This window comes from Monomorium pharaonis, chromosome 2 (genome assembly GCF_013373865.1).
Source record: "Monomorium pharaonis isolate MP-MQ-018 chromosome 2, ASM1337386v2, whole genome shotgun sequence".
NCBI classification, from domain to species: domain Eukaryota; kingdom Metazoa; phylum Arthropoda; class Insecta; order Hymenoptera; family Formicidae; genus Monomorium; species Monomorium pharaonis.
In genome coordinates, this window is record NC_050468.1 from 9,279,913 (window position 1) to 9,305,796 (window position 25,884).

The 25,884-nt window shown below is 41.1% G+C and overlaps 2 protein-coding genes across 5 annotated transcripts; one reads left to right on the plus strand and one right to left on the minus strand.

Moving 5' to 3' along the window:
- Positions 1 to 344: 344 nt before the first annotated feature.
- Positions 345 to 5,428, plus strand: LOC105840657 (dymeclin). Of its 4 annotated transcripts, none has more exons than XM_012687661.3 (12): positions 345 to 480; positions 1,175 to 1,474; positions 1,561 to 1,758; positions 2,165 to 2,406; positions 2,478 to 2,693; positions 2,792 to 2,973; positions 3,054 to 3,179; positions 3,249 to 3,362; positions 3,441 to 3,731; positions 3,807 to 3,989; positions 4,084 to 4,200; positions 4,290 to 4,457. In XM_012687661.3, exons 2-12 carry the CDS (start codon positions 1,188 to 1,190, stop codon positions 4,455 to 4,457), a joined length of 2,124 nt encoding a protein of 707 aa, XP_012543115.1. In that variant the 5' UTR covers positions 345 to 480; positions 1,175 to 1,187. The 4 variants fall into 4 exon arrangements, with proteins under 4 accessions (XP_012543115.1, XP_012543116.1, XP_012543117.1 ...); XM_012687662.3 differs by lacking the exon at positions 345 to 480 and adding an exon at positions 489 to 1,093; XM_012687663.3 differs by lacking the exon at positions 345 to 480 and adding an exon at positions 489 to 865.
- Positions 5,429 to 6,387: 959 nt separating this feature from the next.
- On the minus strand, positions 6,388 to 25,440 carry LOC105840659 (calsyntenin-1). Its single transcript, XM_036283475.1, has 4 exons — positions 25,001 to 25,440; positions 20,238 to 20,517; positions 15,357 to 16,168; positions 6,388 to 14,326 (listed from the first exon to the last, which is right to left on the minus strand). Exons 1-4 carry the CDS (start codon positions 25,134 to 25,136, stop codon positions 12,669 to 12,671), a joined length of 2,886 nt encoding a protein of 961 aa, XP_036139368.1. The 5' UTR covers positions 25,137 to 25,440; the 3' UTR covers positions 6,388 to 12,668.
- Positions 25,441 to 25,884: the final 444 nt, after the last annotated feature.

Genomic DNA, 25,884 nt, shown 5'->3' on the forward strand with positions numbered 1-25,884 from the left:
CAATCGGTGAGTGAATTTTTATCATGCATATGTGAAATAAAATGATATGTGATAAACGTGATGCGAGATAAAATATTGGTTCTGTTCCTTGCTATATCTGTACAGTGTCAGTATTGCACATTTGCATAAAACAGATTTAAAATATGAATGCTTATAATTGTAAATTTTACGGGTATAGCATGAAACAAAACCAAATAAACGTGGACATAGCACAAAAGAGATCCAAAAAGTCATACACATTACCTACGAGATTCATAGATATTTGACTACATGGTTCAATGTGCACATTTTGTGCACGTAGAGGCGCTGATGGATGAAACATCTAAACAACGCGATGATCGCTCTCAGGTTCCTCCAGGTCCCTCTCTGATAAAGCTAGATTGCTGCTGTGGCTGTGGCCGCTTCTCTCTTTTGATTCCAAGTTATTGAAATTTTTCTGTATCCATGCGTTATGTATGAGTCAACCGATCAGTAAATTTTGTAAGTGCGTTTTGTCTCGCTGCGTGGGACGTGTCGTCCGACGTGGCAGAATGCCGCGATTACGAATCGCTGCCTTCTGTAACAGATTATAATCATTGAAGTGACCGAACCGTTCCTCATGTCGAGCGATCCTCGGAGGTTAAAAACTCCAATCGGTTACGACGATCTCGAGATAACTTCCGTCGCGATAAAAGCTCGTAATAAAAAACTAACATTGGCATACGACGCTTCGTACGCACGCTAAAGAAATATTAGAATATTTACGATCGATTGTACGTATCCATTCGCTCGCGTTAAGTTGCCGTCGAGCTGACCTGTCAACGTACCGATTGTGCTATTTTCACGAAAGGAATGATATTCGTGTTTATGTCGCCGCCCTGACGATGTAAAGAGTATTTTTAAGTATTCTCTCTGTATCATCTCTGCGAGAAACCAGTCGTTTAATAATGTTTAACGTAACATTATTAATTTTATTGTATATGCATATAAATAAATAAACTTTATATGCATAATGAGGGACAAATTTTCTTAAATATCAGACTACATATTGCGATTTGAGGATTGTAAATTAGAGATTGGAACAAAACTGATTAAAATTAAAATTATTTTATTGGTAAAATTTTAAACTTTAATTTGCAATCTTTGGGCTCTGTATTTTGAGGCAGGCTTAATGTTATGTTTCTTTTATTTTTAGTTTAATAGAGGCAATGGGTGCAACGCCAAGTCGTTATGAAGATCTCTCCAAGAATGTGCACCTGGCAAGGTTTTGCGGGAAACAGAGTATATCTTCGAACGATCCATTTTGGAGTACATTCCTGTCTTATAACATACGACCGCCTATTACAAGGAATGATCAGATAGAACTGGATTCTAGATTAGACTCGTCATGTCAACAGTTGCTTGTCAATAATTTGGTCACTGGCAACTTTGGTACTTTGATACAAATAACACTGATACGCATCAACGAGCTGCTAGCACCTGTACAAAATCAAAAGTAAGCATGCATTGCCTTGTGATACTGAATAAATTTAACGCTCTTGTTCTTTGCTTCTAAAAACAATACTTGACATTTATTTATAGTATAATATCAGCATGGCAAACATACAATGGATTGTTTGCTGTGAGATGTGTTTTAAAGTATCTCATTGAGACTGTTGGTGAGGAAGAGATGCTGAATCACATTGAAGCACCACAAACGACAAATGAAGCACTCCCTTCTTATAGATTGGCATATTTTATTGAAGCACTGATAGAACTTATTACAGATGTACCTCTGTGGTAATAATATACTTACAGCAATATACTTACACTCCTGCTAAAAAAGTGACATGTATCAATATTTTTCGAATTTATCTGTGGACTGTATCCAAAATCCACTTTCTATCAGAAAAAGTTAAATTAAAAAAAGAATTTACAAATTTAAATAGAATATTCTTAACTCTAACATAACGAAATTACAAAATTAATATCTACATTATCTTCAGCGAACTTCAAACAAACAATGATTAGCTCCAAATTAACTCATATTAACTTATATTTAATGTTGCTGAAAATAATTTATTAAAAAAAAAATTTTTCTCCCCGACAATTTTAAATTTTTACTTTGTGTTGCTTTTCTTGTGGGGACACAATAGATATTTCTAAAAATGTATATGTTATAAATGTTAATGTATTTTTTTTACAGTGAATTTACATATGTTGTTCACTTGGAGGCGATTAATTGTTTACTCGTGCTACTCTCGGTGCAATTATTTTCTCAAACTGCAGCTGAGTACAGTACAGTGTACAGGATAGCAATGCATGCGCTGAACCAACATGCACCTACTATGGTGTGTACACTGTTGCACAATTTTGTTCAACAGGAACACGCTCCTCCAGGGTTACTGACGCAGCAGTCCGGAGGTAGTATTGTATTCAGTATTGCAGGTAAATATGAAAATATCACAAAACCCCTACTAATCTATTTTACGAAGCGTTAATATAAAGCATCATTTTAGCCGGGTTGTGGAATGTGATAAGAATGGGTATAGGCAGTGGTTCGAAGAATATACAGGTTGCACATAACGGCATAGCTGAGGAAGAGGAGAAGAAACGCGATACAGAAACTCCACTTGCCAGTCAATCTCTATTACTTCTATTAGTTTTGACGAATCATTGTACTGCTACGCAGAATCCATATAGGAACGCGCTTTTCTCTTTCATAGATATGCAAGGTAAACATTGAATTACTCTAACATTTAATTACGATTATCCCAAGATATATGAATATTAATATTGTATATATCAAATAAAAATATATTTGTTGTTACAGAAGATCATACTATATCACAAGAGAAAACAACTGATACCTTCAAATTTAATTTAAATAAATTATACAATACCATTTGTAAGATACCAAATACAGACGAAGTTACGCTTTTACTCTACATGCTATTGCATAGAAATTCGAGTGTAAAACATGACATAATGAGAAGACCTGATATACAATTATTGGCAAGTGTTGTCAAATTTCATATTTTTCTTTGACTTTAGTTATACCCAATAATCTTACATTGAAACGCGTTTGCTTACAGGTAACTCCGATATTACAAATATTATATCATGCACCAAACAACACATCCCATCATATTTATATGTCCCTTATTATTTTGCTAATTTTGAGTGAAGATGAAACGTTTAACAAGCGAATACACGAAATTGTAAGTATCAATATTTTATATTTCATTATGATCAAAATAACGATTGTAATAATTGTTCTTTTTTTCAAGATGCTTAAAGGTATAACATGGTATACTGAAAGATCTATAAGCGAAATATCATTAGGTGGTCTTTTAATCCTGGTAGTAATTCGTACGATACAATATAATATGTTTAAAATGAGAGTAAGTATGGTATCTTTTATATATGGATATAAATCTACATTTATAAATCATGATAACATTTATTATTATTATTATTAGGACAAATATCTTCATACAAACTGTTTAGCAGCTCTAGCAAATATGTCTGCCCAGTTCACATCCTTACATCCTTATGTTAGTCAGAGATTGTTAAGTTTATTTGAAACACTTGCAAAAAAGCATGCGCGCTTAGAAGCGAGAATTTTAGAGCAAACACAGGCGACCACTGTTCCTTCCAAAGATACTATCGTTCTTAATACGGCTAACGATGCGATTATTAATGTAACAATTAATAATACTGCAAAAATTTCTAATGCTTCCACCGTTTCTACTGTTACAAACGAAGATTTGGTAAGATATATAATATATATGAAATTATTCTGGGTCTAATATTTGTTAAAATTAAAAGTATATTATTTTTTTCAGATTCAAGATTTGACTATACTTGAGGAAGTCTTAAGGATGGTGCTAGAAATTATAAATAGTTGTTTAACTCATAGACTCGCACACAATCCAAATTTAATTTACACTCTTCTGTATAAAAAGGATGTCTTTCAATCATTTAGGACACATTCTGCTTTCCAAGATATTGTACAAAATATTGATTCTGTAAGTTTTAACGTGATATTTATAATATTTTCATACCTCAATCTATTATACTTTAAATCGATATGTAATAATCATTTTTTAATTTAATTTGTAGGTAATTAATTTTTTCTCTTATAAATTGGAACAGAAGGATCAATCACAAATAGGTGTTAGTCAAGTATTAGCCACTATACGGCAAGGAACTTTAGAGTGGCCAAGAGATCGTTTAAGAGTATGTAAAAATTGATACTACTTGATATAGATTATTATGATCTATATACTTATTATATATAAGAATTTTTATTATGCATTTATTTGTAGAAATTCCCAGAATTAAAATTTAAGTATGTAGAAGAAGAACAACCAGAAGAGTTCTTCATTCCTTATGTATGGAGTGTGGTTTGTCAAGGAGCGTTATTACATTGGAATGCAGAGAACATAAAATTGTTTTCACCTAATAACGGCGAGCCGACCATCATTGTTTGCTGATATTGAGATGATGAGTGCATTCTGTTATAAATATTCAAAGCGACACAACAGGTTAATATATAAAACTATAATTTACAATAGAAATTTATTAAACTAAAAACATATTTTTTCTTTGGAATGAATGAAGATGCAAACTTTGAGAACTAAGAAAAAAAAAACAAAAATGTATACAAAAGACAGTATAACGTATGGCATATAATTATTGCATGATGAAGTATTTATAATGAGGGTACATCATCTGAAACGAAACTTCTTCTCTTATTATTTCTTCTTAGTATTTCTTAAAACGAGTCTAAACTTTAATATTATGAAAACAAAAATAAGTAAAAATTTAACTTAAATATTTTTTCAATTTTATGTTACATTTCACCAGGTAATGTAGCGTAAGAGACTCAACAAATATTTTATATTCTTGAAAATTAGATTTTGTAACTTCTGCAATTTTGTTATGATTATATATAAATAATAATATATCGCGCCAAAAAAAGAATACAATTACTGCATCTTGACTGGGACTGGTTAAAGTTATCGCAATATTTTGCATTGCGAACGCTAGTACACGGAATAATGTAATTTTACGTTATTAATAATATTTACTAATATAATATATGCATGAGAATTTACAATCTCCACGAATAATATAATTTACAAATGTCTGTATAACTTCGAAATTAAATTTTCTTTGTACTTTCATAATTAAAACCGCATACCGTTTCAAAGTATTTTTTAATGCAAAAACGAAGTCATTGAAGCTTTAGTGAATTATATCTAGTAGTCTAATCAAAATAGTAATTTTTATTTCAATCGTTGTATCTCTGCGATATATTTGTAAATAATTATCGAAAAAATTGAGTGCCTATTTGTTTAATTTAAAACGTTGCGACATATATTTGTATAGTTCTGTTATTCATGCTGTATATGTGCAATTTTTATTTAATGTATACATCAATAAAAACTTTGATATTTATAAATATTTTGTTTTACTTCTTCAAACTGTTTAGTGTAAGACTTACGAAATGGGATTTTAGGAAGTATGAAATGGCGATGGAAAAAAAAATGGAAATAATCCAATGTCCATTTTTAACCAGCAGACCACTAAAAATTGCATATCTTTCGCATGCGAGAATAATCTCTTTAAAAATATTTGAAAGTATATGTTGATTTTCCTCTGAAGTTCGTACCATAGGCTACATAATTTATCGATTACGGTGATCTGCCGACTATGCAATGGTCAATTGCATCGAATGTACATCTTTATTAAACAAATACAGTTGACGTCTTAATGTTATTTATAATATCGTTATAGATAGTATTTTATTTTTCCTAGCCTGTGCAGCGTGTATATGCGGCCGCGCGTGATCTTGTGTCGTGTACCTGTGTTTGTATAATTAATATACTATTGCTAATATACTTCTCATTTTTTTGTCTTGAACGATCTTTCCGTTTGCAGAGTTAACAAGATAATTTGACGTTTCTGTGCGTCGCGGTGCAGACGCGCCGAGTAATTCAGTGTGTCACGTTAAAATTAAAGACTCGTTTAAAGTCATAAACATTGCCTTAGCCATACGTCACGTTACGGCTCGAAACGTGTGTGCTTAGCGTACAGATAGTATTTTTTTTCTTTTAATTATTTATTCATAATAATTAAATTCCTTAACTGTAATATACTATACCATTACTTAATCTTATTAGTTAACACACAATCAATCTGCGATGGGAGGGAATTTAGTCGGCACGTAACGATATTCCGCGTTACGGCCTAGCTAATCAGTATAGTTGATTATTTCACTCATTACACCGTCATCATCGCGCAATTTACTTTTTATTGTTAACATCCGAGCTGTATCATTATTATGCGCTATCTTTTCTCTCGTCACGTTTTTTTTTTTTTTTTTTAAGAGAGTCGCATATAACAAGAAATAACAACGAGGAACTGGAGCGATCGTTCGGCATTTTGGAAAATATGTATAGCATTAAATACGCTCTGTATGTTTTTTATAGCATGGATGCACTTTTCAGCTTATTCGATTCCAATATTACCGGGCGGAATAGGAAAAAAACGAATTACTCAAAATATACACTTATATAATCTTATTAATGAATTTTCTTTCAATTTGGCTTTGTTCTACTGAAAATTATCAATGCAATTATAATCAGAGCACTCTCGTAATCATCCGAAAGTACACTAGCGAAAGAGAACTCGATCAAATTACGTACGTTTGCGTGGGAAAAAATTTTGCCGCATTGCCGAATCTTGCGGCGGTGAATTGCCGCAAGACGCCTGTGACTCTTTTATATTTCTCACTCGACGCTTCGAAAGGAGATCGCAAGCTGAAAACGGACGAATGACTACACGAGCGTTCGCTCCGCGAAGCGTTATAATTTCTCGATTTACACGCGCGCGTGATCGCGCGTTTATACATGCACGTTTTTCACTGTCGTCACGTCGGAATACGTGTGCGTATGATGCGTGTGTGTGTGTGTGTATGTGTAGATATGTGTGTGTAAAAGTCGATACGCGTCGGTGGCGGCGGGCGTGTAATATGCGCTGAAGAGAATGCCCCTCGCCTCGTCGTGATAGACGAGAGGAAGTCCTCCCCTCGGAAATTCGGAAGATAAGATTTGATGTGTTACAGCCTCCGACTTTTCCGAGCTCTCTCGTTCTTCCCTTAAAGATCCAAAATATTTCCTCTGGCCGTTACGGACGAACGGCACATATGTGTGTATGCGTGTATGTGTATATAGGTGAGACGAAGATGGGGGGCGGAGTATGTATATTTATATACGTAAACATACATACATACATACACGAGGGTATCTGTGCATATGTATACGTACACACGCTCTAGCTGGCTACAAAATACAATAGTACATTACAAATTCATTTTTCCCCCTTTTTTTCCTTTACTCTTCCCTCTTTATCCTCTTTACATCATCTTCATCATTTGCAAACAGCTTAAATATATTTTTTATGTATATATTATATAATAGTATCATCTAGTTGGTTTTGTTCTCTGCGCAGTTTCTTTATTTCTCGTTTAAATGATTAAGTACATCTTTAGAGCGGATGCGCGCACCCGATTAGGTTCACGTATGTTGCAAATCGCTTCTCATTGATTTCTTGATTTCTCGATTGAAAGAGACCTCCCGATATCTCGCTCCAGAATAACGAAAAAGTTGTTCGCAAGCGCATAGCCGTCCCTTATTTCACCGCGTTCGGATTATAGATTACTTCTTATCACTACATATTTTTTTTTTTGCATAATATTAGATCACGTACACGAAAGGCAGCTCGAGCTTTTATGTAACTTAAGCCACGTGTTGATTTCGAACCATTTACGTACCAAGATTAAAGATATTTTTTACGTACTAAAAGCAGATATTTTCTTTTTTCAAAAAAAAAGCGATACAAATAGCACAGATGATTATTATAAACACAAAAAGGATTTTGTAGTTATTAGTTTATTTTAAAATCTTTAAATCAGTGTTATATATTTACGAAATAAACCTAAGAATTTCTTTTATAATGCACAATAATGAAACATTCCAAAAATTAATTTTGTGATTTTGTAAAAACCATGTCAACATCAAATTGTAAAATTATTAATCAAGCATTCTTAAATAAAAATTTTACAAAGAAATTTGAAGTAGCATGCAGACTCACCTTATAACAATTATTGCGAAAATGTTGTAAATAGAAAGAAGTAATAACACTTGTTCATTTATCGCAAACGTTTTCTATCTGGGTTAGAATTGTTTTCGAACTTTTAAGTATTTTTAAAACAATAAGGCCAGCAAATGAGAGAACAAGAATTCACTGGATAATTGGAGAATTTAAAAAGGATTCTTTTTAGATTTTCTATGCTATTTGGAAAAGCTTTTCAAGTGGTGAATCTTCCAAGCGATAAAAATACAGAAAGAGGCAATGTCGAGATCAACAAGGAACTGCTTCGCATAAATAAGGGGACGCTCTATTCGTGTACGGCCGTCGTCGGGCAAAATTACTTTCTGCGAGATATCCTTTTTCCACCTGATTTTCACGCGCTCTTCTGACTTCGTTACGCCAACATTGCGTGTGACGTACTCGATGGCAGAGCGCAAAGTTTATCGTTTATATACGATATTGCGTGTTACGAGCAAACGAAATAGGAATCCCAAACTGTATATCCCGAACTGTATAATTCACCGTGCACTTATGCTCGAGGATTAAGCATATAAACGCGTGTGTACACATTTACGTAAGCTAATTTAGACACACTCATGAAGGCCAGATCCTTTCTCGACTTTGATCTTGCGAGGACCTCCACGTGGAGGTCGGTCGCGAGCTCTCGGCTGATTTTGTTGATTACCTTCTCTCATCGTGCTGCTATACGATCTTTATAAAATACGAGATTACGTTACAATAAGATTTGCATTGCAATGTAATAAAATCGCGTTAGGAGGAAACACTAGGAAAGGAAAGACAGTACAAAAGCAAGCGTACACACCGGTATTTTACGTATATAAGTGTATATATGCAATCTCTGGTGTTATCAGGAACAGATAAACGATTATGCACGTGTGTCTTTTATTATTATTATTATTTTTTGTTGCCGGTAGTTGTTCGCTTTCTTGTTTAGAGCAATCCGAATTTCTCGATCGAAGTATCTGCTTTCGCGCGAGTCGGAGAGATGCGTAAGAGAGGGTGCGTGTATTGGTAACCCTTCTCGGGAACGGAGAGATGGAAAAAAAAAAGGAAACCTATCCCCCGAGAACGAGAAAGAAACCCTTACGAAGTCGCGACGTTTTTCGCGATCGCGGACCGCTCGTTTGACGAAGCGAGAAGCTTCCCAAAGAACGTTTCCGACGAATCCTTATAAAAATGATATGATATGCTCGTTGGAAAAATAAATTGTTCATTATAGTTCCCTATATGAATATAGATATATCCGTACGCGAGTTCTTCGGTACTGGTGGTATGCCTCCGCATTCGAACAATTCGGTATAATTCTAGATTTACGCTAACACAGAGACACACATACACACACACACGCACATACACATACACGAGGATCTGTTCATTATTTCGCGGCGATAACGGATGCGCAGCCGTCGTGTCACCATTTCGATGAAAGAGAGAGAGAGAGAGAAAGTTTAATACCCTACGGGATCATTGCACGTGTGTGACGCGTTTTCCGACACGGCACTATCGACAGGTATTGTGCGTCGAAGCTTATGACAGCTCACCAGACGACGCGACGGCGCGTCGTCTAGAAGCGGCAAAGCCCGACGCGAAAGCGCTTCCGATCCTTAATTAACAGCCATAAACGTCTAAAATACAACCGGAAGTTTTTGCTATATAACGCGGTTTTAGGCATCGATAAAAGAGCTAAAACCGCATCAGCACGAATCGCGGTTGCGAATCGCGAGCTGTACTCGAGAGATTCACGATACCGCGAGAAGTTCTTAATAGCAATACACAGGGCGGATCCGTCGACGGCGACGGAATGCTGCGACGAAAAGGGAATAGAAAAAAAAAAACAAGAAAATGCAGCCTGAGATTCACCGTTACACCGAACAAATTGTATTCTTAGCTTAAGAAGTTTCCTTTTATTTTTATAGTAATCTCTTCTAAAATAGACATCTTAAAAGAATTTTCTTGATTTCAGGGAATTCTTTTAAAGGATAGATATTTAGTAGATATTCTTAATTTTTATAAGGATATATAATTAAGATAAGATTATATAGGATTTACTTTAGAACATATTTCCACAAATATGTAGAATAAGCTTTAAAAAATATATTTTAAAATTACGTTTATTTCCATATATTATAAATAAAAAAAAAAACACGCATTGTTTTTCGCCGTTTATGAAAATAAAATAGGAAAAAATCCAATGCAAATTATAAATACTAATCTTTAAAATATGCATGTTGTCTAAGACACGTTAGCTCCTTAAGCCACTTTTTTATTACCGTTTTATTCGATTATTAAATATCATATTACACCGCACTGGCATTGTTAAATTATAACTACATAATTGCAAATTGCTAATAAAATCCCGATCTGATAGAACATCATTTATCCCGAAGTTCGTTAGGAAGAATATATTCTTAGTTTTAAGGGATATTCGAGAGAAAAGAAGAATATCATATCTCATCCCCTAAGAATGTGTGTTAAGAGGGCTTGCGAAGCATACAGTCCTCTTATTTCAAGAATACAATTTTTCCGTGTACAAAGTATATAATACGAATTCAACGTACTACTTGCTTAAAAGGCACGTAAAAGCATCGGTTTTCTCTCGGTGAAAAGAGCGATTGCACGATACGACACGTCTTGGGTCAGGGAAATTAACGGGAGAAGTACGCCCGATGGCTTCTCCAGCCGCGCTGCGCATTAACTTTAGAATAATCGTCTGCTACTCGAGACGAGACTCTCGCCACGGAATAATGAATGGACGCTGATGTATGTATATGTAGAGCACGTGCGTGTCGCGCGCACATAAACCGTGTATGGTTAACTGCCATTAATTCATCAAACGCTTATAGGAAAACTAAGACAACCTCGGACGAGGATCGAATAATCCGCCTCTAAGCTGATCTTTCACGTGTCACGTAATTTTAATTAATTAGAAATGAATATTTATACCAGAGGAAATTACGTGACGCATGAAGCATCTGCTCGTGTGCAGATGGATTCCTCTTGCCGAATATTTCACGTTTCTGCAAGCGTTCAGACTAACGGCCGGCGAAACCGCTCTTTTTAAACGCGCAGCTTCGGCGGTATGTGACGCTTACGCATCATATACGAATATGATGCCTATACCGATTATCTTAAATGTTGAAGCACTAGCATAAAATGCGTGGTAATGTCCTTACTCATCTTTTGCAGATCGATCAGGAAGGAACATCGTGCAAAAACAAAGGAAACAATCGAAGGCGTAACGACTTAAAAATAAAAGTGTAAAATTGGGCAAGCATCGTATGGCCCAGGCTCGGCCCGATGAGAATCACGTGCTACACCGAAGCGAATAGCTTTCAGCTTATCTTCATATCTACCACGCGCGTTTCGCCGCTGGTTTATTAGTTTACGTCGCGTACCGCGAGCGCTTTTGATCAAAAATACGAAAGACACGATTATTGCGAGAGAATTACATTCATGAGATCAAATGGACCTTAGATAAGAAAGTTTAGTCGAGAAGACGAGGAAGAATATAAAGTCGGCTCAGCACTGTTTCGCATTTAAAACGCTACGCTACCGGGCCATCCTGCCTATAGTAATAATAGAAATAATAATAATAATAATATAATAATAATAACAACTTTCGATAAAGTGACTGGGTACAGTCGCAGCAATTAGTAATAATAAAATAGCGATAACCGTATATAGAGTAAAAAGAAGGAAAGCTAGAGTTAGGAGTATAAAAAGAAAGAGTTCCCTTGTCCTACTACTACCAATGATTGAGTCAAGAATATAAATTAATAACTGCCGTAAATATTCCCGTCGAAAATATTTTTCTGGCGGGACTTTAAGTATCTCTTGCGTGTATCTCCGATTCTACCATACATCAGCGACGTGTGTGTTCATAGGTAGAAAGTTTTAACTATATTCGATAAAGCGTCCCACACTCTTACAGATTTTCCCTGACGCTTAAGACGAGTACTAACTGAATGCCGTTTTATATCGTTACCTCATCGATTACACCGACGTCATCTACGAGAGGATGAGAGGGGACGGATAATACGATAACGCTTTCGCGCAGTAAAGAGGGATAATAATCGTTTGGAGAATCGATCGAGCGGTGTATGGAGCGGTTTAGAACATCTTAAATCTTATTATCCTACATTCTGGATATTCGAAAGCGTAATAAATATTTTTAATCCCTTAACGACGCGTCCGTGATATCTGATGCGCAAGGAGAGAACTTCGAGAAATCGATCTTTCGGATGCGAGTCGCGTTCAACGAGAGACGTCCAATACACGATAACCCGAACTTCTTTACTCCCGCGGATTAAATTCGCGTAGCCGTCGACAGAGCTGCGCCAGAGATCTTCGTCGCGAGATACTTCCGAGACGTGTCTCGACAAGTGTCACACGAGTGCGCGCGACGAGAGGAAACGATATATGATGGAGAAATTTTGCGGAAGGTGGCACGCTGCCAGTACTCCTCTCAATGTCACGCGAAGAAAGGGGGTTGTGTGAATGCTCAGTGTAAAGATAGTAAGGGTGATTTAAACATCACGATGATCCCACTCCAGATCATGCGGCGAATTATGACGGCGGTGTCGGCCGTTGCTAAGATCGCAGTCGTTCTCGCAGTCGGAGCTGTCGAGGTCATCGTCCCGGAACGAGCCGTCCTCAGAATCGGAACTGCCGGAGTCGTCCACGTCCTCGTCTCGCTGATTTTGGTGATGCTGGTCGTGTTCCGTCAACCTGTCCATCGGGTTCACAGTGATGGCGAGGGCCGAGTCGTCCCAAGCCATCTCCGTCTCGGCGGCGAGCTCATCACCGGCGGATCGTCGTCGTTTAGCTGCCCCGCGGACCCGCGAAGCGCCCACCACTGCCATCAGCAGCAGAAAGCCGATGCAAGCGGCAGCGACGATGGTCACGGCATGGCTACCACCAGTGCCGCTGATGGTTCTGCTGCCTTCACGAAGTGCGGCCGTAGCGTATTCTTCCGTTAGATCGGCATGATGCGGCGAAAGCTGTGCGTGACCCGGTACCGCTTCAACGATTCTGGCAATGGGCGGTTCTCCGGGCGTCGTGTGCGGCGGAACGGTCGTTTTCTCTTTAGGGTGGATCACGGCCAGCGTTTGCACGTATTCGTTGCTGGCGAAGCGACCGCTCAGCTCGGAACAGGTGAGTTTGAAGACGCGGTCCAGGTAATAAGCTGGTTTGTGATTCGTGTACATGATAAGACGGATGAGTTGCTGATAGTTGTAGGGCGAGTCCGCGCCGGAGAGAACGACGCCATCTCGGTCGAGACGAGCGGAGATGTCGTGGAATGCAAGCAGGGCGTCACTGGGTAATCCTAGGCTCTCGTGATCGGGATTGAGACTTGGATAAACACTGACGGCGCATGCGTCTAATCGGGCGGCCGATCCGGCGGTGACGCGCGCGTCGGGGAACACACGTACACCTAGCCGGAAATCAGCGTATTCTCGGGCTACGTAACCGGTACCGTTGACGGTGATGCCCGGTCGAGGAGGCGGCAGCACGGTGACGTAGGACTGTACGGTCGGCACCGGTAGAGGCGTGTTCTCGCTACCCTCACAGACGATCGTAGTGTCGAGACGGAAGTTACGACGGCCGGGTGTCGGGAAACGTCGAGTGTTGGAGTAACCGATACGACGCAACAGGGTCTCCACGTTCGTGCGGTTGTCGCCGTCGATGCGTACCTCGGTCATATCGGAATTGGTCAACAGCTGAGTGCCCGGTTGCAACAAGTCCATCGGTGGCACGTGAATGCCCTCCTGGCAACGCCGCAGGCACGATAGTACTTCTGGCTTCTCGTTTCGGCCGACTAGGACGGACAGACCGGCGAGGTAACCGCGGAAATGATGTTTGGTCTTATTCTCGGAGCCCTGCCAGCACGCTCCGACCACGAGAGTGGTATTGACACCTTTAGCTGGGTGCAAGGGCCAGTCGTCGATGACCTCGGGATTCTTCTCATCAGCGTGCCACTCCTCGCCATCCACGTAAAGGTTGACGCGCGGGAAGTCTACCTGGATCGCGTAATGATGCCACTTATCGTCGCATACCTGGCTCAGCTTCCAACGCCATTCGGCGGCACGGAAGATGTTGGGATCGCCCTCGGAGAAGTCGCGTCGCAACAGCAAAATCAATCTGCAGTTCCTTATGAACAGGGCGTAATGGTGCCTATTCATCTCTGTAATTGAAACGGCGAAGCGTTAGTTGCACCTTTCGTAACGCCGCCGCGCGTAATAAAGTGTAGAGACGCGCGACGGCATTAAGGAGAGAGGGAGAGAGAGAGAAAGGGGGGAGGGAGGAGAGATTTAACACGAAAGGATAGAACCGGAGAAGACGGATGAGAGAGAGAGAGAGAGAGAGAGAGAACGTTTATAACCGAGGATTACACGTCGCCTATGGAGACCGGTCGGTATTTAGAAAGATTTGTATTTCAGACCGGGTAGATAGGTAGGATATTTGAGTTAAAAGAGAACTCTTCGCGCGAGGGCAAGCGAGCGAGCGGGCGAGCGAACAACGACCTATATAAGCACGCTCGACCTGATTTCTTGCCAAAATTCATTCCGCGCAAGGATTAAGCTGCTTTGTTCGAAACTTCACGATAATACCCCGGCGTTTCCACGGAGTGAACGTGTATATTTTAACGCTTGAGCGCGCGTATTGCCGGCATGGAGGCGTAATGTATTCTGCTAACAGCGGTTATATCAACGAGCATCGCTCGACATCGGGACGACCGGTGAACTTATCAGCCTAAAATGATTATTGTCTCTTCCAGGTGTAAAGGCAAATGAAAATTACAAAGTTTACAGCCCATTTCCTTGTTTTCCCGCTACAAAGCCAATCAGGATAATCGTGAATGTGATAAACGTAAAATATGACGCTATCAAGTTAATCTTTGTGATTTTCAGAGGCGTTGGTAAAAATTCAATATCAAGGAAATTCCGCACAATTATTTTTGTCATCAACAAGTTCCTGTTGTTCTTGTTGATGGGCATCTTCTGCTTTAGAAGCAAAAGATGCTTATCTCGATAAAAACAACAAAAAAGAAAATTAAATGAATACAAAACTGTCTGATAAAATTGAAAGGTAAAACAATTGATAGATAATATAATTGTAACTCAAGGATATAATAAATCTCTAATATTAAAGATCGATAAAGTCCCGATGCCGCCAAGCTAATGAGTTTCAGTTTTAATTACGTAAAAACTTACTGTGGTCATCAGCGGCACATAAAATGTGCTCCTTAACATGCGGATCCTGTCGCGGGCGTGGTCGGTGCTTGACCCAGACGCCGATGGTGAATTTCTGCGCTAGGCTGTGCTCCAACACGTCGTTCGGCACAATCGCGGCCGAGTCCACGCCGTCGAACTCGAAGATCTCGTCGGCCTCTCTACCCTCGTCTCTGGAAAGAGTGGCGGTCCAGGAGGTCGTGGGTCCAGGTGTGGGCAGCAGGTCCACGCTGTCGCGCGAGGCACCGCACAGTTTTCGCTGGCTGCGAACCCCGTATGTATCGCGATCGCAACCCTTGCCGATGTGATCGGTGGCCAGACTCAGAGTGGCGCGTACGTTGCGCAGGATGCAGGGCGCGTCGCAAAGGTCAAGTCGCGCCGAGGGCAGCAGAGGCTGCGAGCCAACTCCGGCGGCGTAATCCACCCTCTCGGGGATACCTCGCCATCCGGGAGCGCACACGCGGTTCACCTTGACCGTCACCATCGCCGGCGCCGACTGTTTCATGCCGCAGTCGTAGGCGACCACGCTGAGGATGTAGTTGTGGGAGCGCTCGTAGTCCAGGGGCTCGGTGTTGCGGATGGCACCCTCGTTGTCGATGATAAACGGCTGATCGGCGGTGAGAATCTCGTACTTGCAAACATCACCGAATTTCGGCGTGCAGTCACGGTCGGACGCCTCCACGCGGACCACCTCCTCGTAGAGACGACCCTCGTCCACGGTGCTGACATAGGCCGGCTGGAGGAACTGCGGCGCGTACTCGTTGACGTCAACCACAGTAATGTGAACCGTCGCACTGAAATAAAATGGAAGTGTGCACGTGTGCATCTCAAGGTCTCCCTACTCTCATGCAGCGGGGATAACGACGTGTCGCAAGAAGAACGTGCGAATATGCGCATCGCGTTGCACGAATGAAAAGCTTAGAATGCTTAGATCCTTCGAATTCCTCTCGGAGGCTTGTACACCGCAATATTATATTAATATATTTTCAATAATATCTCTCAGAATCTCTGCAATTTTTCGACGAGATGGAATATTTAAGAGAATCTGTACGTGAAAGCGTCACGAATGTGTAAAAATGTTTTACTTTCAACTGGCTGAAAAATTATTTCGACCGTTCCCAGGTTTTCCAGGACAGATTACAATTTCCGTGAATTTCCATTATAATCTCCACGGTGAATTTAAAACAGTTTATTTCCCTAGTCATAAAGGTTACTTTAATAACTTTCGCATCGAGATAATTAGCTATTTCACGCTGGCATAGATACGCTCACTCTCGTAATGGATTTAATTGGTTTTTCGTATAAATGATAATTTATACACCGCAAAGTGGCACGGCGCAAATGTAGGAAACTATATCTATTTTAATATCTCCGTGTTGTTATAACGGAGGAATGTATTTTATCCCCGTACCTATATGCATTAGGAAGGGATTTAAAAGAATTACAGCCAAGCAAATACTGTCGATATACTTAATGTAAAACATTTATGTGACAGTATCCGCTCGAAGCAATATCGGAAATTTAATACGCGTACGGAAAAGTCAATAATGCTGTACCGCAGAGACCGTACGTGCGAGAGAAAAGGATTGAATTTCGACTCGGAATTGTTTCGTTACTGAAAACACGGATTCAAACAGCGACCAGTTCGAGTTACGCACTCGGAATCTATTTACGTTTGAAATTTTAGACACGGCAAAATCAATGCGTCGAAAATCCGCCAAACACGTCGTGCAATAATAATAAATAATCGGGGCAAAACCCCCGCTCGCGCCCATGACACCGGCCTGGCTCGATTCTCCCATATTAATGTCATAATAACGTGTCGGATACGTGTATGTCGATATCCTAATTAGAAATTACGACGTGTACTATCCCCGTGGTTGAGACACGCGATATAAATCGATCGATATCGTGTAATTCGTTCGGCTGTTGCCGAAGTGAAATTTCGTTGTAACATCGTTCGTCCGTTTTGTATGAAAAATTCACCACGAAATCTTTTATATATAAAAGCGTTGTATGTGGTGTGCATGTATATACCAGATGTTTCACTATTGATCTGTCATTCGTTGGCGGCGATTCGGCGAGGTGAGACAGATTCCGAAATAGTTGGAAACGGAACGAGCGTCGCGCACAGCTTTTATCACAGCACATTACCCTTACAATTGCTTTTCTGATTACCCTAACTCTTATCTAAATACTCAAAAATGTATTACATTCTTCTAATTACATTCTTCTAAATTTTACCAGCATTGTATTTTATTCTTGGTAGGCAAAATTAAATATTTTATAAATTTACTTTGCTCACTTTAAATTTTATACGGAAAAAACGGTGAAGTGTTTAAAAATTTAACTTAGATACGGACCTAAAAATAACTTTGGAGTATCAAAATAATTATGCTGAATTATAATCATGACATTTTAAACATAATAAATAATGCTGCAAAAGGTTTTGACATTCTGACAATCAGTTTAGGCATTCTACATAATTGATAGTCCAAAATAAAATTATTTTCAGATCTATATCTAGCTAAAATTTTAGATACTCCAACAATATAATCTGTTTCGTATATGAAATTTAAATCGTTACACTTATAGATGTTTTAGCGAAATCGTTCTTGCCGTGTATTTGCGTGATAAAAATGTAAATTGTATTTTATACCGAATGTCGCTTACAATATACATGTATAACTTTAGACATAAATTCACACAAGAAATAACACAAAAAGTTAATATAAAAGGTCAATTTGGATCAATTATCACCATATAGATAATTTAATTATTATTGTGCAAAAATATCATACATTTATAACTTTTGTTAATTTATTTTATTATTTTGTAATTTTATTAAATGTCTATTATTCTCCTAATTATATTACTTATTCAAAGCTTCATTGAATTTAGATAAATTAATTAGCGGCGTTTTATGACACAAAAAGCAGTAGAATTGTTTACGAGTATAAAATAACCATACATTTTAAACAAATAAAAGAATTATAAAATATTAAAATAATATAAATAATCTTCTGACCAACTGAGGTCATTTGCCTCCCAGACAATTTTTCAATTTGTGCCTTAAATTCAGACATACTCAAAAAAATAATAAAAAAAAGTAAAAACGTCGAATTATATAATTATATTGTACAATCGTATTCCTAAACGTTAAAGGAATATACCAGAATTTTTTTAAACTTTTTGGAATGCAAAATTCTTTGAAAAATACAACTATTGATGCAGTTAATTTGACTATCCAGTGAAAAAGGTTTTATCTGCAGAAGGTTAATAAAATTATCTATATCGCGGTAACTGAACCGAATTGAATAACAAATTGAATATGCGAACTTTTTGTGTTATTTTTGTGTTGTAAATTCACTTTTGAAGTTACGCCTATATGTCGTGAAGCACCCTATATATACAATTATAAATATAAGTTTTATATAATTACAATTATAGATATGAGTTTCTGCGTACTTCTGACAAAAGTCAAAATTGCCTATTTCGATGTCTCGTATTACTACTGAAGGAACTGTCATAACTCCTACCTTTCCCCCTCGAGTCTACAATACATTTTATTAGCTGTCGCGAGCGTAAAAGTTTCACTCCGAGGGACGTGTAACATTTATCGAGGCGAAAGATCGGGAGCGAACGTGAACGGACGCGAGGGAATAGTCAGCAGTTACCGTTTCAGACGAGCGTGAAATCGCACAACCTAGTAATGAGAAAATTTGTGCACTTAAATGGGGAGTTATTTCCTCATTTAGCTAACTATGACGTCGCGCAAATGCGAGCCAAAAAAACTGACGTATTATGCTGGCGCGATTCGATGACCCATATTCGCGAGATGACTTATCATGGATAACTATAAATTTAACTGCAAATAAATAGGGGGGTAAAACGACACGTTTCCGATAAGCACATTTCTATCTTTACGAACACCGAAGCACGTAATATAATCCGCAACGATAACGTGAAAGGATACGCATATGTATGTATATATATATATATATATATAAAATTTATAAAAATATATATGTATAATTTTATGCTTATACGTTATTGATCGTACATAAAGTTTAAATTACAAACGTAAACATAATAAAATAGAATATTAAATTTTTTCACTGTAACAAACGTGTTATATTTTATATTATGTTTTCTTCGCTACGCGTGATAAATGCAACAAATTTCACACAAATATATTATCTAATGCAACATATCCGTTAATTTTACTGATAAAACATTCGACCATCTTTATTAAATATTAACCCTTTATTAAATACTAAGTACTAACCCAAAATTTAGTACGACACATTTCTGGAAAGTAAAAAATGGAGCTGTATTTTAATAACTTTATATGAGATGTTGTATTACCTCGCAGTCTTCGTTATCTAAATGTTTTCCTTTTTTTTTTAAAACAAAGTGTATCCCCAGTTATTTAAGTATGCAGAAAAAGATAACTACGATGTATGAAGAAAAGTCCGACGAGGTGGAAAGATACACTTCTAACTTAGCTGTTATCTGAGCGCCGAGAGCATCATACGATAGGAAACTTTTTTTTTTCCGGTGCTAAAGCAGTCGCGCGTTGAGAAGCGGGCCGACTATCGCAATTATAAACTTAGGTATAGTTCTTTCCGTATCGTCCATTCCGCTCCACTTTCGTCAAGTTTATTTTATCTTGCGGGGGAGTTTCCGCGAGTGGGAACGCGCGTTACGTAGGTAACTCGCGCCGCGCGCTCGTACTACAAAGGGGTGAAAATTCACGCGACTGCTCGAGCAAAGAGGGAGGGGGAAAAAGAAAGCACGAGAATTGTTCCCGCACTGTTCCCCTCCGACGTGTGAAGGTGCGCAGCGACATAGAAAACGTACTTTTCCGATTGCGCTCCGTTGCAGCCGACCGCGGCGATGTCGAACTTGTAATTACGGCGCTTCTCGCAATTCAGGACCCGGAACGCCCGCAGCTCGGCCATCCCCTTCTCCTTCAGGATGATCTCGAACGGCGCCTCGCCGTGGTGCTTGTTCGCGATGCGGAAGGAGCAAACTTTCGTTCCCAGGGCGCGGATTTGCGGCGTGACCTCGACCAGAGTTTCGTTCTCCTTGACCAGGCCGTGATATCCGCTCTCGAAGCTCTCCAGGTCCAGTCGTGGAGCTGCAAAAACACGTGTATGCGATTCATCAGCCAACGACGTCACCCTCGTTCGCAACGCGGAGGACGCGAGAAAGAGGACCGCCTCCTCAGTTTCCGGTTTCGCTATTTCCAACGGCGTCGCGCCGGAGTAACCGAAACTACTCGCGTTGCTCGCCCGGGAGTTCTTTCGGCTCGTTTTTCAAACCGTTTCTTTTTTTTTTCTTTCTTTCTTTCTTTCTTTCTTTCCCGAGAGAAGACGGATAGCCCGATTTCGTCGACTTTATCTCTCGAGATGGACGTCGGGTCCGGAGTGAATCTACAATTCCTCGTTTAAACGAGGAGATTCGAGAAATCGGCATTAAGGTCAGTCGGCGCATGAATTTACATAATGGCCTGTGAACGTATCGCTGGTAAAACGCTCGGCACACGTATAACGCACCGGCTATATTGTTTCACGATGATCCTCCTCTGCCCGTTGCGTTTTATTGATAGACGCACACGCATCTCGTGCTGTGTTTACTCCGTTATGCAAATTCGTGTTAGCGATGCGAATTCTAAATTCACTGCCACTTTTAACGAAGCGTTAAAAATTAATGAACGAATTCGATCGGCGTCAGTTGGGAAAATTCTGTTGAACGCGTGTTTGAGAAAGGCAAAAAAAAATCCACCTCCTCCCCCCGTTCTCCTCCGCCTTCTCCGCCGCCTCCCTCCTCGCCTGCCGTCGCGTATAACAAGCGAACTTTTTAATTAAGCACTGGAATATATTCGGGCGTGGGTTACGAGTTTTATCGGGTGGGTGTAGCGAGTGGAGACAGCGAGAAAGGGAAGAACTCGAAATTTTGGTAGAAATGAATTAAGTTGAAACAAAAGAGGCAGCAGCTCTTTAAACCCATTGTCAACTTCTTCAACATACACATGGTGGTAATGGGAAAAACGTTAAACAACTGCGGCGCACGTAGAAGACGAGTGCTACGTGCCCGTTTATGTCCGCAGCCGGTGGCTCATAATTATGCTCTTAATTGCTAACACACCGGCATTTTGAGCCGGTAGTCAACAGCTAATACCCTCATGTAAGCTCCTCGACACCGATGTGACCCAGAATAACATCAGATTACATTTTGACTGACAGATTCCGCGAGCAGTTTGGAGTGGATTTTTCCTTGACGGAGGTTTGAAACGGCCGACGTTTTTATTTTCGAGTTCAGGGGAATTAAAATGCAGGCAAAAATTTGAAAAGGGATCAATAATATTCCATCTCTAAAAATTCCCTCTCTTATTTTATTTCATCCAAAGTTGTTATCAACGAAGAAGTTTAAAGACAAAACTTATATCTGAATTAAATTATTGATAAGAATAATTGAGTTTTAACGTTAAAGCGAAACTACTTTATTAAATTTTTTAATTCTTGAGCACAAAGTTAATTATAGATATATCAAGGAGTTTATTTACAAAACAGTGCACGCATGAGATACGAGATATACGCGCCTCGTTAAAATATCCCGAAATATTTTCAAAAACACTATATTACGATAATTGTACCAAAAATTTCAGTGTGAAAATTTAATTTAATGAAATTCACTATGTTAAACTGGCAATTCATTTAACATCACGGATTTACATATTTTCGACGAGATTGTAATTTTACGTATATATTTTAAGCCGAAATAATTATTTATAAGCAGTATCCTTCGCTCGTGAAATGAAAGTCAATTATGAAACGTATGCATATAACGTGCTTTTCGATTATCTAGTAATTATCATTAAGCGACGTTGGCCGCGTAAATGTTTTTATAAAGGAAAATGTCAGAGCTGACATTTTCCTTTACATAAAAACACACCTATGAAATAAAATTACGTATATATCGCGCGGGATCGTACTATTATATTTTATACTTTGCTGACGATACGTGTGTCAGGAGTTTGTAATATCTTGCATACAAGAACTTTGTGTGTCGAGGAGATGACGTAAAGCATCTACACGCGGTTTCCTGGAGATCGGCTGTTATACGGATAAGCAGGAAAATACGCATGGCGCGGAGAAAACAACTTTTCTGCATTATGGATCGCTGAAATTCTATTGTACTCCGCGCCGCGAAGGGATACAAAAATTGTTCGAAAAACTATTAACGAGAACCTGCAAGACGTGATTGCCCGTTTAAACTGCCGGGTTCATTGGATGATAATATACGAGCAGAGATTGTCGTGACGAATGCAAGCCGAGCGGGAAGAGGGACTCGCAGATGATATCGCTTTAATTAATACCGTGCCTCTCCGCGCCCTAAAAAGCTCGATCACCTACCGACACGTTAAAATATTCGGCGCAACATTCGACGGGACATCTAATTTCGACGGCCGATAATTACCGGCTCGCAATCGTTAATTAACTATTCGTATACGCGAAATGTATACTTTGATGTATACGGCGGCGTATTATCGCGTCATCGGGAGCACTGGGGCTCGGATACGGCGAGACGCTAGAACGCATTCAATTATCGCGACATGCAAACCCCCGCAGGAATGTGGGCCACCGATATCACGGTGGGGAGGGCTCTTCAAATATCGCGAACATCGCGCAACGACATCCGTCCGTCCGTCGTCCACCCTTCTAATCTTGGCGGGCGTGATTAGGGGATAATTAATGATCCGCCGCCACGCGGGATGCACCCAAATATTTTTAACGCCCGTAACACGATCCCTCCCTTCCTTTTTTCTCTCCCTCTCTCTCTCTCTCTTTTCCCTATCTCGGGCGGAGAGACGCGCGACGAGAATATTAAATTCCCATCGCTGTGTACATGTGCGTATGTGTGCGCGCCTCTCTCGTCAAGCCTTTGCTCGAAATCAGTCTAATTTTACCGCAAGCTCCTCTCTTTCTCTCTCAATCTCGAGTGAGAATGTGATTCACACTTAGTTTGTTATTCCGACGAGCATGACTAATGGGCACCGTCACCCGGTGAACGAGAGTGGAGTAATCGAATCGCCGGAGGGGTGCCGAGCCCCATTCGCGCGAAAAGTGCATTTAATTAAGCGAACGAGGTTGCCTAAGGTTTCCGAAATACAAGCGGCGGCGGCGGCGGCGACGGCGGCACGATATTTAACGCGCCGAGTATCGACGAGCAACAAGGACGATGCCGCTGAATAAAACATCGTCGGCGACGTAAATGTATAAAAAAGAAAGAAAAAACCCGTAAATTATTGCCGACGGAACGCCGTATGGTGAAGTACAAAAGCGCGCGTGCTGTGTATCGCGCACAGTTTGAAAATACGTAAAAAGGCGGATCGATCGTCGCTCCTCGTCTAGGCGAGCTATCGATTCGTCGCGTCTCTTATCGCCATTCATATTTTTGTTTACATCAAGTTCAGGTGCGCGAGGCCGTGCGAAAAAAGGAGGCTGCACAGACTGCTCCGCATCGTCGCGATCGTCGTCGCCGTATCGGACGTGCGACGCGAGAGGAGAGGAAAAAAAGGGAGAGTGAAAGAGCGTCGCTCTGTTCCGGAAAAAAAAAAAAGAAAAACCTCGACGATTTTAAGCGGAGTGAATTTCCGTCGGCGGCGTAACACGGTTATTCCCCGGACGATTCCGCGAATTCGGGCGCGCGGCTGAGGAAATCTCGCTCGCCGGTGCGAACGCCGATCGTCGATCGTCATAGGGAATATGAAATCGCGCGAGGAATCAAATCGCCGTTGCACGTACGTCGTCGCGGCGGGGAATCGATCCTCGGCGCGGGCAGAGAGTCTCGCGGCAGAGATCTCGGGGAAACCGGGGAGGATTTTACTCCGAACTTTCCCCGGACACCTTTCCGTTACGTCACGCGAGCGGGCCCCCCGAGCGAGGTCCGAGGGACATCAACAACAATCGAGCGCGGTCGAGGGGCAGCGGTGAGGAGAGGGGCGGAGGCAGGGGGGAAGTTTGTCTTTTGACAAACGGGGGAGTCCCCCCCGTCGCGTTACGTGCGACGGTCCGTTTTCTCGACGTTCCCGCGGGAGAGATCGCCTGGACGACGGACGAGGGTTAACAGCCGCCTTTCTTTTTCTCCTCGCCCGTTTTCGCGCGACGGTGGTGACGGCGTCGGCGTCGGTGGCGAAGGCGGCGTCGGCGGCGGCGGCGGCAGCGGCATATCGACCGGGTGGGCGCAGTGCAATAACGAGTTCGACTCCGTCGTCCGTATATTACATGATACAACGAGAAGGAGACACACACGGCGAACACGGGAGATGCCGTTTAACAGCCGAGGGCCGCAGGTGTCGCGTTATCGCCCGCCCGTCGCACCTGCGGATCGCCGCGCCGTGCCGCGTCGCGACGTCATCCTCGACGGCAGCGGCGAGGAGAGAGAGAGAGAGAGAGAGAGAGAGAGAGAGAAAAAGAGAGAGAGAGAGAGAGAGAGAGAGCGCGAGTCCGTCGCGCGTATACGCGATCGGCGGGCCAGGTAGACGGTAGGGCGAATGTAGGGCACGGCGGTGGCGGACGGAGGGAAGAGAAAGAAAGAAACACCGAGAGAGAATTCACCTCCATGATCGAAGGAGCTGGAAGGTGTCGACTCGAAGGCCGCGGCGATGCTCGCGTGGGTGAGCCCGACGCAGCAGAGAGCCAGCAGCAGCAGCAGCGCGCCCGTCGTCGTCGTCGTCGTCGCCTGCGGCAGCATGTTTCCTCCGCTCCTCCTCGTTCTCGTTCTCGTTCTCGTCGTTGTTGTTGTCGTCGTCGTCGTCGTCGTCACGGGATCGCGCTGCCTGGCCGCGCGCGGCGTGGAGGCACCTTACTACCTTACTGCGCGTCCTTAGAACGCGCCTCCCGCACTTTCTATCTCTCTCTCTTTATCTTGACGGTGTAATGTTTCTCACTCGCGCGCGCACTCCGGAGTAACACTTCGCTTTTTAAAGGAGCATCGTCGACTGACTCTGACTGCTGCACGGGACGGACTTGTGTCGCTTGCACGCGCGCGCGCTCGCTCGCTCGCTCACTCGCACTCGCGACGGCACACCACCGCACACACAATCGCGGAGTCAATATTTGAGCGGAATATCGATTCGCTGGAGTCGGAAGAGAGAAAGAGAGAGAGGAATGCCGATTCTCGCCGCGCTGCCCTGGAGCGGCGCTGTCGTCGCTGCCGGCGCGCGCGACACCTTAAGCCCCGTTTACACGTTTTTCTTTGTGTTCTGCGCAAGTTCAGAGACCCATCTTGCGGTCCATCCAATCTCCCGAATTAATCGGCCGATATCATCCATAATAAAATATTGTTTAAAAATCGAGCTTAAAAAAATTTTTGTGTACTATTTACTAATTTTCGGCCGTCATTTTTTAAGTGCGTTACATTTCTTGCATTACGTGGTTTAATTCAGTCATTCCGGCCGTTTAGATCTACACGACCCAAAACGCACTTTATTTGGTTATTT